Source organism: Delphinapterus leucas, chromosome 7, assembly GCF_059928025.1.
Source record: "Delphinapterus leucas isolate spDelLeu-1000000601 "Yukka" chromosome 7, BTC_Dleu_Yukka2, whole genome shotgun sequence".
NCBI lineage: Eukaryota > Metazoa > Chordata > Mammalia > Artiodactyla > Monodontidae > Delphinapterus > Delphinapterus leucas.
In genome coordinates this window covers 3,325,537-3,342,321 of record NC_143135.1, presented here as the reverse complement: position 1 = coordinate 3,342,321, position 16,785 = coordinate 3,325,537, and the positions used below count along the sequence as shown (strand labels likewise).

At 54.9% G+C, this 16,785-nt stretch overlaps 1 protein-coding gene across 8 annotated transcripts in view; it reads left to right on the top strand.

The window, feature by feature from the left end:
* Positions 1-16,785, top strand: part of CTTN (cortactin) — a 33,259-nt gene that overhangs the window by 3,777 nt on the left and 12,697 nt on the right. For 3 of the 8 annotated variants that reach the window (XM_022591134.3, XM_030763274.2, XM_089914362.1), the window contains exons 2-11: positions 121-217; positions 2,500-2,586; positions 2,731-2,804; positions 4,800-4,929; positions 8,573-8,683; positions 9,744-9,798; positions 10,955-11,065; positions 13,303-13,413; positions 13,960-14,070; positions 16,177-16,232. In XM_022591134.3, coding sequence (XP_022446842.1) covers positions 2,500-2,586; positions 2,731-2,804; positions 4,800-4,929; positions 8,573-8,683; positions 9,744-9,798; positions 10,955-11,065; positions 13,303-13,413; positions 13,960-14,070; positions 16,177-16,232 — 846 coding nt within the window. In that variant the 5' untranslated portion in view covers positions 121-217. Of the gene's footprint in view, positions 1-4; positions 29-120; positions 218-2,499; positions 2,587-2,730; positions 2,805-4,799; positions 4,930-8,572; positions 8,684-9,743; positions 9,799-10,954; positions 11,066-13,302; positions 13,414-13,959; positions 14,071-14,823; positions 14,935-16,176; positions 16,233-16,785 lie in introns of those variants that run through there. The other 5 variants (XM_089914360.1, XM_089914359.1, XM_089914361.1 and 2 more) reach the window with 4 other exon arrangements.

Genomic DNA, 16,785 nt, shown 5'->3' with positions numbered 1-16,785 from the left:
CCTCGTTACGTTTGGGAGGATTTCAGAGGTATTCTAAAAGGATCTCCACACGTAAAGATTTGCCCTGGGTGCCCGTCAGCACATATCCTTCTGAGCTTTTTACTCTTAATCTTTTTACAGACAGAATAATTCACAAATGCCTGGAAATTCCTCGTTGGATTCCCGTGTTTTAAACAGAGTTTTGTGAGCACCTTTCATCTTTACTTGGAAAAGAAAGGTTTGTGCACTGTGAACATTCTCCTGTGCTCTCCCGTGGGTGGGCAAGGTAAAACCCCTTTGACAGGGAACACGAGGGGTGTTCTTTTGCTGGGTTTGCAGAGATTGGGATGATAACTGTCTGGGAGGAAGTTTCCTTGTTTGAAAAATAAAGTCAATTTCCAGTGTTGCCTGTGATCTAGGAAGTGGAGGGGATTCTGCAGAACTCTGGAGTGCAGGACCTGGAGCATCTCTGTCCTGTCTGAGCAGCCACCTGGCGCCTTCTTCCTGTCCCATGGTGGGCGGGGGAGGCAGCGGGCACGACGTTAGGGAGAGCCTGGAAGTGCTCACCTGCGCACGAGTGAAGCCGGCTTCCAGAAAGATGGGTGAAGAGTGGGCTCTGCTAGCGTTAGCCCCATGAGTCTGGAAAAGTCTCAGGCTGGGACATCGGCTTTCACCTTTGCCTTCGGGGGGAAGTGAGCCTCGCTGGAGACCCCTGACTTTTGTGTGACCATCTCCTCAGTGGTTGGAACTCTAGGCAGCTAGAGTCCTGCAGGTGGGCAGCCCCTTCTCCAGGACAGTGTGGTGTCACGGGGCACACTTGGCTTGGGCAGTCAGAGGCTGAGGGCAAACCGTTTAGCTTCAGGCAGCTGTTTCCCCATCTGTGACTGGGCGCATTGGTTGTGCTGAACCTAGTCCGTCGGCTCTCGAAAATTGTGTCAAAAGCAGTTCACGTCTGGGAAATTCTTTTTTTTTTTTTTTTTTTTTTTTTAAGAAACTGTTTCTTGGTTAAGTTCTATGTGTTCTATGTTTTACTTTAATCTCAAAAGAAACTGGTCTTTTATTTATTTATTTATTTATTTATTTATTTATTTATTTATTTATTTATCTTTGGCTGCGTTGGGTCTTTGTTCCTGCGTGCGGGCTTTCTGTAGTTGCAGCACGTGGGCTCAGTAGTTGTGGCTTGTGGGCTGTAGAGCGCAGGCTCAGTAGTTGCGGCGCACGGGCTCAGTTGCTCCGTGGCATGTGGGATCTTCCTGGACCAGGGCTCGAACCCGTGTCCCCTGCATTGGCAGGCGGATTCTTAACCACTGAGCCACCAGGGAAGTCCACGTCTGGGAAATTGTTTCCATGCTTTGCCGTACCTGGTCAGAGGGGAACAAGGTTTGAAGTGGCCATGAAGGGACACTGCTGGTCCTGTCCCACCTGGTGGCACATGATTCCCTGCCCAGGTGACATGGCGGGAGTTGCATCTGGAAATCTGAGAGCCCTGCACCCTGATTCGCCCCCACCACCGCCTTGGACTTGTGACCCAGCGGAGCTGGCGGTGGGTGGTGGACCTGGACAGGGGAGTCTCAGGCTTGTGAAGGGCTCTCGTCCAGTCTGGGTTCACACAGAAGCACGGTGACCCCACAGAGCGAGACTTGCTCGTCCTCAGTTCAGACGCTGGGATGGGGCTTCTTCTGGTTGATTAGATGAAAATAAGCTTTCAGTTGCTTCCTGGCCTAGGTGAAATTTTATAAGTACTTTTGGGGAGAATGAATCCATTCTTCTCATACATAGTTTTCTCCTGAAACCCTTAAAAGCTAGATTTTGCCTTTGCAGTTAAGAAAAGAACGATGTGGTTCAGTTGTGAAGCTGCATCATTGTTCTGTCCACTAGATAAAACATAAGGAATTTCAGGACTCTGCTGAGGAAGCAGGGTGGCCAGTCTTCAGAGCTGCCTAGTAGAGGACAGGTTGGCATTTGTGTGCTATTTTTCCAAGTAGATGGCAAAGCAACGCTTGAAATATTTGACTTGTCAGAGTCCGAGTTAAGAAAATCATTATTGGGTTTCCAGTAATTTCCAGATTTCCACTTTGAAGTTAAGATGGGTGCTTTTTAAAAAAATTGTGGTAAAATACAACAAAATTTACCATTGGTGACATTCGGTGCATTCCCAATGTTGGACAGTATCGTTGTCATGAGACTTAGTGGGAGAGGAAGATATTCCCAATGAGTGAAGTAAGTGCACACGTGACTTTTTTATTTTCCAGAAAATTTCCTCACTTGAGTTGAAGCCAGGAGCATTTCTTATTTGTTTCTGATGCCGGTTGACGGCAGTATTAGAGCTAAAAAATGTTGCGTTTCTTCTGTTCCTACGGGTGTCACTCAGGCACGGGGATTATGAGTGACTATTTGAGCTTGTAGCCCCCCAGCCTGCCCTGTGCCCTCTAGGGTTTTGGGGTCCCAGGCAAAGGTGTCTGCGTCGGCCTCTGCGCAGGGTTCTCCCGGGCCTCTGTAACTGTGGGGCTGCTTTTCCAGATGTGGAAAGCCTCGGCCGGCCACACCGTGTCCATCACCCAGGACGACGCGGGAGCCGACGACTGGGAAACCGACCCTGATTTCGTGGTACAAGTCACCAGTCTGCCTGCCTTTCACGTCTCCCGGAGTGGATTTCCCCAGGGTTTGGGTGCGGGTGGGCGGGTGGACGGGTGGGTGGTTGTCTTACAATCCAGGCCGTGGGGTGCACTCGTCATTTATTTTTCTTTTCAGAATGACGTAAGTGAAAAAGAGCAGCGATGGGGGGCCAAAACCGTCCAGGGGTCTGGGCACCAGGAGCACATCAAGTAAGAGACTTTCTCGGTATTTGTGTGACAGTGATGTTCTGAAAGATGAAGATAAGGCAGGGATAAGAGATAAGGTCATGGCTTCATATGGTGGAATTGCTTTTGTTTTGTTTTGTGACTCGATTTTTTATTTTTTGCAGCGTTATTCTTTGTATGTATGTATGTATGTTTTGGCTGCATTGGGTCTTTGTCGCTGCATGCTGTGACTCGATATTTATACAGTAGGTGAATGTAAGACCTGATGTGTACATCTACGTGTTTGTGTACGTGTATGTATACGGACGTGCTCGGTAACTTAAAAATTCCCATCGCAAATGACTTCCGTGCTTCCAATTCTAGAGTCTGTTTTTCAATATTGTGGTTTTCATCGAGGAACACAGTTACCTAAGCTCTTCTCTCTGCTGATGGGAGGTTTCTAAAGCGTGGATGTCTTTGAATACCTTAGACCATAAACACCCTTCTTTAATTTTTATTATTTTGTTATACTTTTATTATTTTATCGTCATCAGTTGGATGCCACGAGCTGAATTCTAAGCATTGTGTTCTCATAAAAGCCTCAAATAGGAGAGCTGCTTGAAGCGTGTCATTGTCTGACTCGGCGCTGTCGAAACTGGCCACCTCTGGGGCAGCTTGTTTTCCTGTCGGGAGGTGTAGATAAAGGGACCTTTTAGAATGTGCTCGGTCTGTGCCAGCTTCAGAGTGTGTGCTCCCGTGCCCTGGTTGTGAAGGTGTCCTCACGGACTGCTGACCCGCTTTGGTCACTGGCAGAGAGCTGGTCTTGCTTGGCCCTAGGATCTTTGCGGTAAAATGAAGCTGTTCTTGGCTGAGAGAGACTCAGTAGATCGTCCCGAAAAGGAGGTGAAGTCTGCAGCTCAGGCGTTTTAGACACCAGTGTTCCTCCCTCCCTGAGTCGCTGAGCCCACCCTCTCCCCACAAGCCCCTGAAGAAGGGCCTGGGACCGGCCGGAGGAGGTGGTGCCAGGGGCTGACTCGGGTCACCCGCCGTGGGGTTAGGCTGCCTTCTGACTTGATGCCATCTGGGCTTCTCATCTCTTCCGTTCCCCGTGGCTTCAGAACATGTTGGGGAGGGCGGGTTGGAGGAGAAAGGAGCTCTCTCATCAGGCAGCCTCTGGGTGGGTAGAGCTCAGAGAGCACACAGGGACAGGACGGCTGTTGGTCCTTCCGTGTTCTTGGGAGGCTGGTCTTCCTCCCGTGCTCGTCATGGGGTCGGGAGGTGGCCAGGCCTGGTTGGTTTTGTAGGCGAACTTCGGGGATTGTTGTCCAGGTGTTGAGGTGTGGACATGTTGTCCCTTGGGCAGAGAGGAACCGGATCAGGTGGCCGCCGTGTTGCTGTGGGTCTCCCGACGGAGACAGCTGCAGAGGCTTCCTGGCCTGCCCGGTTTTGGCCACATCTTGTGATCTGTCCCACTGTTCCCAGCGTTTAGAGTACAAGTGGCGCTCACATTGTAAATTCTGCAAACCCCTCACTTCACCTTTGAATGAAAAGCTGGAGTGCTCCAAGGAAAGAGCAACCGTCTAAGTGTTTTGCGTCTCTGGGCTTCTGTCCTAGGGCTGCCTGGGGTGCGGGGCTGTTGACTCTGCTTTTCCCCTCTGCCTCTGGGGACGTTTACAGAACTAGCTCTCCCAAGTCAGGTGTCTGATAAACCCTGAGGAGCTTTTCCCCTTATGGGAGAAAGTCCACATTTCAGCACAGCTCTGTGTGTGTGTGTTGGGGGGGGGCGTTTGGGATGACTCACTGTGAATTCAGATTAGTTTCTTTTTTCTGTTAACTTGCATCTGAGAACTGCCGAAGTTGGGGGACCAGCTGGTGGAACAATAAAGCAAGCACAAAGGAGACAGGGATTGGGGAGCCACCGAGTAGTGAAACCTTGCAGATCTGCCGAGATGACACGTCCTGTCCTCGTCTGTCCCACTGGAAAACAAGGACGCCCGTCTGTCTGACCGGTTTCTTCCTGTTTGATCTCTTCCCCCCAAGCATACACAAGCTGAGAGAGAATGTGTTTCAAGAACACCAGACCCTCAAGGAGAAGGAGCTCGAAACGGGACCCAAAGCCTCACACGGCTACGGAGGGAAGTTTGGTGTGGAGCAGGACAGAATGGACAGAGTAAGTGCCCGGCCACGTCGCGGTGGGTCCTGGCGTGTCTGACCTCACCATGATCGGCAGAGTGGTCACTCAGGAGCCTCCCCCCGTAGATGAAAAGTTGGGAGTCTACTTGTTGAGGACGGATTTGCCAGAAGTAATCCTCTCTCCATTGACCTTACCCGCGAAGGGCTCCCGTTTATGGAAGGTCTTTTAAGATGCTGAGTTGCTGGGGAGTGGGTGGTGTGTCGGGAGCCCCAGAGCGGGAGATCAGGTTCTGCCAGAGGCCGCTCTGTGACCAGGATGGAGGCCTGGAAGCGGCCTGACCGCGGGTGTGGTCGCCACCCTGGCGGTTCAGCCTGCGGCCTGAATGCTACCCACCTGCAGACCGGAGCCGAGTCTGCGGGCCTTGGTTCACGTCAAGGGTGGAAATTCAGCCGCCAGGCGTGCTGTCGTCCTTCCCACATTTAGTGAACTTCAGAGAGGACCCTGGCCCCCGGCGTCATGCCACTGCCCACCAGGCTGGGGGCAGGTCCAAGTCGGTGGAGACTGAAGCTGTTAACAGTGCGGCAGCCTTTGCTGGCACTAGAGAAGGGACTGGGTCAGCTGGCGGGGCTGGTGTCCGCCCTGCAGAGAGGATGGTAGACCGTAGCGCGTTTGCAGTGAAGCAGGTCTGCAGTCTTTAGACGTCCCCAGAGAGGTAGGTTTTTCCCAGGCTGGTAATGTGAGATGTCTGCCTTTATTCTGTGCAGAGGTATCAACTGGGTTGGGTTCTGGGCTGTAATTCCACCCCTGTCCCCCTTGTGCCTGGATCGGACTCGGCATCTGAGCTGGGCCTGGGATGACGCGGCTGTGTCACAGTGTGCCATCTGGGCTGTGTCACCCCAGAGCGGATACATGGGGACCTGTGGGCACCCCAAGCCAGGTCTGAAATGAGCCTGAAGACGGAGTCTATGAAGGGCAGGCTGCAGGAGAGAGACAGGGACGCCCCCAGTGACCCCGTCACTCCCAGAGATGTCTGGACAGCACACAGGGGCGTGGGGAGCAGAAACCATCTTTGGATCCTAGAAAGTGTGGTGCCTTTTAGGAGCACAGACGGGCAAAATCCCCATGTTTTTCGGGCAATGAAAGCATCATGTAGGTAGAAGCCTTTCCCACCTAACAGAGTCCAGGCTCTCAGGGTTACGGGGAGTGAAAGCAAAGAGACGTTCAGTATAATCTGGGTCCCCAGCTCTGGGTCGGAAAAACCTGTTGGGGAGAACGTTGCAGATGCACCAGGAAGCCCTGGATGAGGACAGTGAGACAGTTGTTTGGGCTGCTGCCGGACTGCCCTGTGCGGGCTGAGCCTCATCACCCCGGCACCCGCGGCCCAGGCCCCTCAGCTCCTGCAGGCTTCCTGCCGGCCCGCGGCTGCCTCTCCCCGTGCTTTGTGCTGCCCTCTGTCAGCGTCACTCCTGCGTTGTGCTGTCCTTCCTGTCGAGGCCTGGACAAGCTGTCCTCGCCTCGTGCTGGGCCTGGCACCGTGAAGGCGCTCAGTGGACGGTGCGTGAGTGCCTGGAGCCATGTGTTGACGGCACCCGGGCGGCTCAGGGAACCGAGCTCTCACTCCAGCCGGCGGTTCCCCTCAGGTGGATCCAGCGGGGGGCGCCGCGGTCGGTGGGTGCTTCCTCCCCTGCACCTCCCTGCACACCTGGCAGCTCACGGGAGTGCCACTGGACCAGCCTGTCATCAGAAATCACTAAGGTTCCAAACCGAAACAAGTAACCCTGAAGCTATTTGTCACTTGTCCTTTCCAGAAATTGAAAAGGAGCCCTGAGATCTGTGTGTTGAGACTGTGTGATAGAGACTTCCAGAAAAAAACACATCTTGGGCAGGCACCTACTCGTGAGAGGATTGTGGACTGGGAAGGTGCAGCAGCCATCGGGATCCCATGTGCGCTGTGGCCTGAGCATCTCCCACGCCTCTTTCGGGGCTCACGGGGGCCGTGGTCCATGATGCAGGTTTTGTTCCTCGCCAGGCACATGTCGGGACAAGTGTACATTCCTACTTTTGGCAGCGCTCTGCCCAGTGCTGACTGTTCGATAATAAATACTGCCTTGTCAACGTAAGGTCAAGGGCAATTTGAGGGATAAATCTGTTTTGATCAAAAAGTTGGAAAAATTAATAAGCTGTCACCCGCCATATTTTCAGAGCAGTGTCCTTAGAACTTCTTTGTGATGAAGAATCAAGTTGGGGAATCCTCTGCGTGCTGCTGCCTCCGTGTCACTCTGCTGACGTTCTCTGGGTGAGACCCAGAAGCTGCGGGTGGGCGGCCTCTGCCGCAGAGGTTTTCCGGGGCTGCGGTGCCGTGGGTCTGCTGTTAGCTACAGGCATCGGGACCAACCCGGAAAGGACAGAAAGCAACAGCTCCAAACTTTAAAGTAGAACCTACTTTGCTCCCTGGGCTGTGGAAGGAATGCACACTCCGAGTGGCCTGCAGAGTTCTCAGTTGTGGCAGTGACCCCGCAGTGGTTGAATCCCAAACCCAGCTGCTGAAGTGGTAGATGAACAGGAAGGGGGTCCACGGTGCGCTAGCGGGTCCCTCACTGCAGGAGGGCCCGAGGCGGGGTGGCTCACTGGAGTAATAGTTAACCGGGGTTTGGTGTGCCTTCTTGCCCCGCGCTGGGTCACGTGGCAGGCACGCGTCCTGTGTCCTCGATGTCCGCCAAGGGGTCCGTGACCACTGTCCATCCTGCTGAGGGAGCCTGGGACCCTGGTGCCGAGCACTGAGGGTCAGGGGCCTGGGAGGCTGGAGCAGGACGGGGGCCGCTCAGAATTTGGGGAGTGTTTTCAGCCTCGCGGCCGCCATGGGCTCTCAGGCAGCTCCCGAACTAGCTGCATTGTCAAGACACAGAGGCAGCCGTAGACGTTCTGTGAGTGCATAGAGGTGGTATGCTCCAAAAAGCTTTATTTACAAAAAGCCTCAGTGCTGGGCGTGGGCCCTGGGCCATGGTTTGCTGACCCCACCGTGGGAAACGCCTCAGGGACCCTGGGGTGGACTGCTTGTTCGGCACGTGACCTTGAGAGGATGTCACCAAACTCCCTTCCTGCCCGTCCGTGGGGCTGATGATGTACTGACGGGCCCACTCTGCTCCCGGACAGGCTGGGCGCACAGTGGCTCTTGACTCTGAACGCGAGGCGTGACTCCAGCACACCTGTCTGTGTCTGCATTTGTTAGCAAAATGCATGTTGTGTCCTGATTCCTGGGTCCTGTGGTGTGAAAATGTCCTGTTTGAGTAGGGTGATGGTTGCCAGCGGTCTTCCCGGAACTGGGTCTCAGGAGTCATGTTGCAGGCTGCTGGCTCTGTGGTTTCCTGATGGGGCCTGGCCTCCTGGCTCTTCATGCCCAGTCATGTGAGAAGCCCCCCCCTTGTGGCCGGGCTTCTTGGGCAGCTTCCGGGGAGGCTGATAACGGAGAGAGTTCAGGGAACACCTGACCGGTGGCCATGGCTTGCGATGCCCCCCGGGAGGCAGCTTCCCCCAGGCTAACTTCCACGTTGAGTGGTTTCAATTAGGGTCACCCACGCTGACCACAGGTGCGGGCTGCCCCCTTAGACCCCGCATGGGGGGCGGGCAATGTGGTGATACCGGCGGGTGTCTGACACTTTATTTTTGCCACCTGTTCCAGTCAGCTGTCGGCCATGAGTATCAGTCGAAGCTTTCCAAGCACTGCTCGCAGGTCGACTCCGTCCGGGGGTTTGGAGGCAAGTTTGGTGTCCAGGTGGACAGAGTTGATCAGGTGAGTGAAGCGTCCTGGGCAGCTGGCGCCCGGGGAGGGCAAGGAGCCAGTCCTCATAGGTCAGAGCCCACCGCCAGGTGTGTGTGCTCCGGGCCTCTTGACTCCGTGGGACTGCAGGGTGGGTGTCCTGACCACAGGGCTCACAGGGCCCCCCTTTCCAGTTGCTTTGAGATGATTGGCCCTTTAAGAGGCGAGAACAGGGACTTCCCCGGGCGGTGCAGTGGTTAGGACTCCGTACTCTCACTGCCAGGGGCCCGGGTTCGATCCCTGGTCGGGGAACTAGGATCCCACAGGCCGTGTGGCCAAACAGACAAACAGAAGAACAGTCAAGTGTAAGGGTTTTTTTTACTGATTGCTGTAGAAACCCCCATGTTCGTACCTACTCATCGGATGACCCCGGGACAGCCTTAGATTTGTCCAGGGATGCCAGCGGGGACTGTTTACACCCACTGTCCCTGCCTGGACGTCACTGTGACAGGGATCCCCCAAGGGTGTTCAGAGCGGACTGGCAGAGTGCCTCCCGCCTCCCGCGCTGTGCTGAGGGTCCGGTTGCTGTCCCACTGTTCTCGAGTCCCTGGCTCAGGGCCGTCAGCCCCTTTGTTTTATGTCGTAGCATTGGGAGCCTGGGCTTGGGGGTTAGGCCTGGCTGTGTGTGGCCACGGTCCCACGTTTGCCCTTCCCCCGGGCTGCGTGCGTGGTACCCACCTCAGCGCCGGGCCTTGTTCCTGCTGTTCGTGTGGCTCTTGGGGAGCCCATTTGAGAAGCGGGCTGATGGGAGTCGGCCCAGGTCGGTGTCCTGTGGCTGAGCTCGCTCCGAGGGGGTCGGCCACCGGGGGAGGCAGGGAGGGACAGGCCGCTATGCTCGCAGCTTGGCCTGGGCAGCCCCCCCGGCTTCTGTGAGCATTTTATGGGTTACGAATTCAAAACAGCAGGGCTTTGGGTGTTAATGGCTTAGGAAATCAAAGATCAAAAGATAACATGGTTCACGTTTTTTAAAGTGTCCTATGCATCGTGGATCCAGGCATTTAAAACTGCATTTCCCTTTTCTCTGTGACTGCAGTCTGCTGTGGGCTTTGAGTACCAGGGGAAAACTGAGAAACACGCCTCGCAGAAAGGTGAGATGTGAAAGACCCCGGTGATGGGAAGGCAGCCCCGCCTGCTTTTGAAGGGCAGGAGCACGTTGTCACTCGAGGCCTCTTCCTGGGGGCAGGGGTGTCGCCACGGGCAGTTCGCTGCTGTCGCCTTCGGGTGTCTGGTCTCCTGGGTGTGGTGTGACAGTGGGGTCCCTGCCACGCAGCCCACGCAGTGCTGGCATCTCGTGTCCCTGTGCCACCTCCCGCGTGGCAGCAGATGCTGCTTCCCCTCACCCGTGCAGCGTTGCCCCCGGACAGCTCCCTCTGTGACGTGGTCGGCAAAACTAACTTTCCCCTGAGGATGGAAACAGAGCCGTTAAATTACTGACATTTTCAGCGTGTACGTGCATCTTTTAACACGGCGTAGGCTAATCGTTATGAGGTAGTGCTCCCTGGTAAAGCCTTTCTGTAAATGAAAGCCTCTGGGACCCTCGTTCCCTGACCAGGGATCAGACCTGCGCCCCCTGCAGTGGATGCGTGGAGTCTTAAACACTGGACCGCCAGGGAAGTCCCTTGAGGTTTTTTTTTTTTTGCGGTACACGGGCCTCTCACTGCTGTGGCCTCTCCCGTTGCGGAGCACAGCCTCCGGACGCGCAGGCTCAGCGGCCACGGCTCATGGGCCCAGCCGCTCCGCGGCACGTGGGATCTTCCCGGACCGTCCCCTGCATCGGCAGGCGGACTCTCAACCACTGCACTACCAGGGAAGCCCCCTTGAGGTGTTTTTTGCAAGCTTGTTTACTTCTGCCTCTTGCGGGTCATCCGATGACCCAGGGAAGTAGCTCGGCCTGGGAGTGCTCTAGGCCCCACCGGTCCACCCAGCCCACCTGGCTCGATGTGTTGGAGGGGTCGGGTCTTTTCTAGAAAGACCCGTGCAGCTGCCTAGCTGTCTTTATACACTGACCTTTATTTGAACGGTTACTTCCCAAAGTGGGCCTGCAGCTCACCTCTGCCCTTCAGTAGTCGAAGGGGACCAGACTGCAGAGGCGCATAGACGCGTCCAGCGTCACCCGTGTGTGGCAGCGGGTAGCTTGTTGTACATTTTAAGGTGCGTGCTTGACCTCCTGGTGAGTCTTGCTTCGTCTGACCAAGGTGGCACTTGGCCTGACACACTTTCCTGACCGCTGCCCTGTCTCCCCAGACTACTCGAGCGGTTTCGGTGGCAAGTACGGTGTGCAGTCTGACCGCGTGGACAAGAGCGCCGTGGGCTTCGACTATCAGAGCAAGACGGAGAAGCACGAGTCGCAGAGAGGTGGGCCGCAGCTGCGCCCTGCTGACCGTCAGGCACCCCGGGCCCCGTTGTCTCTCATGCATTCACCGACACACACCCAGGGGACTTCTCCCTGATGCAAATCGGTTTATGTTATATTTATATAATTTTTCTAACTTCAAGTGTTTGGATGTCCCTGTTACTTTCTGGACGGTGTAGGTGGCTTTTCGTATTTCTTTTTCTTTAAAGGTTTATTTATTTATTCATTTTGTTTGTTTTTGGCTGCGTCAGGTCTTAGTTGTGGCACGTGAGCTCTTCGCTGTGGTGCGCGGGCTTCTCTCCAGTTATGGCATTTGGGTTTTCTCTTCTCTAGATGTGGCGCGCAGGCTCCGGGGCACGTGGGCTCTGTAGTTTGCGGCACAAGGACTCTAGTTGAGGCACACGAGCTTAGTTGACCCGCGGCATGTGGGCTCTTAGCTCACTGACCAGGGATTGAACCCACGTCCCCTGCGTTGTAAGGCATATTCTTTACCACTGGACCACCAAGGAAGTCGCGGTTTGTCGTAATTTTGATGACGGCTGAGTCCTCTGTTCCGTGGTCCAGTTAACTGTTCCTCTCTGGAATGTGGAATTTAGGTTATTTCCAATTTTTGATGTTAAAAATTGCCTACAGGGACTTCCCTGGTGGAGTGGTTAAGAACCTGCCTGCCAGTGCAGGGGACACGGGTTCGAGCCCTGGTCCGGGAAGATCCCACATGCCACGGAGCAGCTAAACCTGTGCGCTACAGCTACTGAGCCTGCCCTCTAGAGCCCACGAGGCACAACTACTGAGCCCGCACGCCTAGAGCCCGTGCTCTGCAACAAGAGAAGCCACTGCAAGGAGAAGCCCGTGCACCGCAACCAAGAGTAGCCCCCGCTCGCCGCAACTAGAGAAAGCCCGCACGCAGCAACAAAGACCCAACCCGAAGTAAACCCCAAGACCCAAAAATAAAATAAGTAAATTCATTAAAAAAAAAAAAAATTTGACTGCAGTGAATATTCTGTTATATACATAAGTGATTATTTAAAAGAATAAATTCCTAGCAATGGAGTTGCTGGATCAAAAGACGTTGAATCTAAAATTTTGATAGAGCCTTCTAGATTGTCCTTAGAAGCCATCCTGACTTGCCTTTCACTGTGATGTAAGTGATCAGTTACGGCCCTCTGCCCTCTGAGGTGTGTGTTCATGGAGCTTGACTTAAAGATTCAACCCCCGCTGCAGAGCTCCTGATCTGTTGGTGGTTCTGCATCGCTTGTTTTGTTTGTCCTGCACATGTAAATTATTTGAACATTGGCCAGCTTATAAACTGAGAGCTCACGTACTTTTTAAAACCCCAGATTTTTTTTAAGAAACAAAAATGAAAGCCATCACTGGAAACCCCACTGGCTTGGCATTTCCCCAAGGGGATGGCCGTTGGGCCCGAGGGGCTCCTGTTTGCTGAGGGCGGTGCTTCCCTTACACCTGGCAGGGCCTGCCTGCCCTGAGGCTGCTGGGCCTGCTGCATGGGGTTCCTTGAAACTCTGCCTTCTCTCTCTGCTAGGCACACACCTGTACTCCTTTGCACTGTATGCCCGCTGCCAGCCAGCACCTGCTGTTGGATCCTGTTCATTTTTACCAGATTTTCTCCCCGAGATGCCCTTGAAGAAGAATAAATACGCCTTTGGGCAGTCGGGGAGCAGAAGCCGAAGTGCCGGGAGCAGCCCTAGGCGTTCCGGGAAGGGATTTGATCTCTGCGTGCGTTCTACTCCGTTAATGTGTCCGTGATGGAGTCATGCCTTAGTGTAAAGATAGCAATTTAGTATAATAATAACTTAGCTTTGAGTTGAACTGACATTTCTGGAAGGTAGTTCGTGTTTATCCTGTTCCTTTGGCGGTGCCCCCGGCACAGCTCTGCTAGCTTTGGTTAGGAGGTAGGGTGACCCTCCAAGAGCTTCGCCCTGTGGCTCACCCTGAGTTCAGAAACTTTATGTCACCTGTCGTCTCATGCTGTCTTTTGGGGTGAAGGAGAGGCGCGACAGTTGTTCGTCTGCTCTGTTTGCTGCACTTCGTAGTCCATCATTACATACAAATAACACTTTTAAATGTTTCCTACGTAAGTGATCTTAGAGTGAGCCGCGGAGACTTTAGGTTTGTTTTTTTAAATTGAGTGATCAAAATACTTCCTTAAAGACTGCTGAAATCCACAGCGTGCTCGCTGATCTTGTGACTGGCTTATGAACAGTACTCTTCTTGTTTTCAGATTACTCCAGAGGTTTTGGTGGCAAGTATGGTATCGACAAGGACAAGGTGGATAAGAGCGCGGTCGGCTTTGAGTATCAAGGCAAAACCGAGAAGCACGAGTCCCAGAAAGGTGGCTTCAGTTTTACCTTATTGTCCAGCTAGCAGCTATTAACGTGATAGGTGATAACCAGAACAGAAATGGAAAAACAGAACGTAACCGGGAACAGTTAGGGTGGATGTCTCTTTCTGTTAAACATTGAACTGTAAAACAGAAGATCCAAAAACAGAGCCGTTAAGTAAGAAATCCAGTCCTTAGACCTCCTTTAGCTTGAACACTGCAGCGGCGTGGCTTGTAGCAGGGGCCACGTGTCGCACGTCTGTGTAAGTGGTGAGACCCAATGGCACGTCAGTGCTGTGACACTGCATGCTTCGCGGGTTCCTGTAGGGGGTCCCGTCAGTATTAATCCATGGTGCGGAGATGGTAGATGAGGTTATTTTCCTGACACACTACGAGGCGGTCCTCTTAATGAATGTCATCTGAAGTTTCACCAAAGGTCAGGAAGAGAAAGGATGGTTTAGTGAATTGTGTATGTTGAACTTCACGGAAAACCTGCTTTCTCCCTGTTACGCAGGCTGCCCATTAATACTCGATTATGGCCTTTTATTGTCTACGCAGACTACGTGAAAGGCTTTGGAGGGAAGTTCGGTGTGCAGACAGACAGACAGGACAAGTGTGCCCTTGGCTGGGATCACCAGGAGAAGCTGCATCTGCACGAATCCCAAAAAGGTACGTTCATGCTGGCTGCTCGCCTGCGAGGCCCTTCGAGAAGTTCATTTCTGTTTACAGGTCCACGTGTGCCTGGCCTCACGGTACTTGTGTCGCGGTGCTGTCCTGTCTTCAGTGGGGGAGGCATCCTCTGTCCCCACGGCTTTGGAAGGACCCCTCTGCCCGTAGTGATTCCCCCTTCCCCCCTGGGGGGCTGCGGTTGGGTGGGGCAGGGCGCCTGTGCTCGCCTGGGCCCGGAAGCCCCAGCCGCTGCGGCAGTGTTCCTGAGGGACTGCTGCCTGCCGCTCCAGGCGGCCACAGGGGCGGCACGGTGGTCCCAGCCCGAGAGGCGTCCCGTCCCTGGGAGCGTGGCCGCCGGGGCCCCGGGCTTGCAGCCAGCGCGGTGGGGAGCGGGGCTGCCGCGTGGCTGTGGGGTGGGCTGTGTGTGTAACGTGTCTCTTTCTTCAAGTGAGCAGAGACGCGTGCTCTTGTCTGCAGCGTGGGCGGGGCCCTGCAGAGAGTCCCGGAGCACGGAGCGGCTTTTCCGAATCGGCTCAAATACAGTTGCTAACCTTTCGGGCCTGGGCCGCGTGTTCAGACGTTGTCTGTCCTTTAACCTTTTGAGCCCTTTGTGACTATTGGTGAGACTGGGAGCTGGCTCTGTCGTCCCCGAGCTCGGCTCAGCCCTTGTTTCCTCCAGGCGACGTGTTTGAGTCTAACCAAACTTGTGTTTCCTCTCGGTTGTTTTCTCCACTGTCACCTGTGGATTTTCAGATTATAAGACTGGTTTCGGAGGCAGATTTGGTGTTCAGTCCGAGAGGCAGGACCCCTGTGCTGTGGGCTTTGATTACAAGGAGAGACTGGCCAAGCACGAGTCCCAGCAAGGCACAGTTGCTCCCCGGCTCCCCCCAGCCCCGCCCAGTGCCGCCACTTCTAGCACAGACTTCAGGGCTCAGCCTCCGAGTCACCCGCTGTCACCTGCAGGGGCACCTGGGCACTTCCAGCCCAGTGCTGTACCGGAGCGGAATTCACTCGCACCCTTTCTTCCCTGTTGACTTTTTTCTCTCCCGTAACCGTTGGGGTGTGTGTCTGGTCAAAGGTGGCGTGAGGTGCAGGTCACTCCAACCCCGTGGCGTGCCTCGCTCCTGGAGTGGGCTGTCTGGTCTCCCGGCGGCCTTCCGCAGCAGTGCTTGCTGTTGCCGGGACTCCTGTGAGTGTCGCGTAGGCCGCCTCCCTGTCTCCGACACCGGGAGAAACGTGTCTGGTTCAGCCCGATCACTGGCCTTGGACCAGGGGCGTGGGGCAGGCGTGTCCACGTGGTTTCTGTGTCTCATTTGTGGTGGTGTTTTTTTGGTTTTTGCTAGTTTTTTTGATGACACCATCTCTGTGTGACTCCTTCACACAGAACTAGACAGTACGTACGCAAAGCTGGAACTCAACAGGAGGTTTCTGGGTGCATATATTGGGAGTCCAGATGGCAAACGTGCTTTTGCTCAGAGCAGTTATCTAATGTCTGTCAAAATTCAGGCTTGATCATTAGAACCGGGACACACAGTTGGCAAAGAGTCGTGTCCTCGTTTTACGGGGCTGAGTTTAGGCGCTCGGCGCCAACGTTCAGGGAGGATTGCCTCGGGCTGACCCGGCAGACGCGTGGACGTGGCGTTGACACTGCGCGGCAGTGCGATTGCCTTGTGGACCTGTGTTGCCGCAACATAAGTATTTGGCTGGTAGAAGTTCCGGGAAACTTTTTCTCTTTTAAAAAAGCAAGAGAAAAAAAATAAGTAAAACGAGAGAATCCCTGCACTTGAGCCTCTTTTTAGCACTCAGTAGAGCAGGAGCGCAGAGCAGAGACTGTGCTAGGAGGTGGCGCCCTGCCTGCCACCCGCACCCCTGTCCCCCGGGAGCACGCGGGGAGCATGCCACACCTCTTTCCTGCCTCTCACCTGCCTGCTACCGAGCCCCACGGGTAGAAGCCCAACTCGCAAGCAAAGGCTCATCGTTCCACGTTCTCGTTCTGTTACTCTGGGTGCATTTTCTCGGGCTCTTTCTGGACCTATTTGCATGCGCCTGCTGCCGGCAGCTGGCGGACCTCAGCCCGAGACTAAGTGCTGTGCTGTCACATTGCAGACTACTCCAGAGGCTTCGGTGGGAAATACGGGGTGCAGAAGGACCGGATGGATAAGGTGAGTGCTTCACGTCCAGGGCTCGGTGTTTTCTGCTGAGAGGATCGGGCGTCTGACGCTCTTGGTGGGCAGATGGCTGTTTCCTGGGTGGTCTCTGGTCTCTGGTGGGCGCCTGGCACGTGTTTGCAGAAGCGCGAACGTTTCAGGCAGGCGTGTGTCATCACCGTGGCGGTGCCATTAGCTGACACACGTGCCAGGCTTCGTCCCCTGTGTCACGGGTGTCCTCTCCTGGACCCCTCGAGGCCACGCTGTGAGGCAGTTGCTGTCCCTGTCACGTATTGGGGGCGGTGGGGTCCCTGGCCAGGCAGGCGCAGCGCTGGGCCGCCATCGCGAACGCCTCCCAGACACGTGGCTGTGACCGTACTTGGCAGTGAACCCATCTGGAAACCGAGCTCTTTGGTCACGCTGGCCGCATCGCGGGGCCTGCCGTCTTGGGGAAGGCGGATCCAGAAGGTGCGCGTCGCCGCAGGGGGTCCCCAGAGGCAGGGTGACACGGCTGTGCGGCTCCACGCTCTGCTCTCCCTGGGGTGCCCTAGTCCAGCTGGTCCCTCCT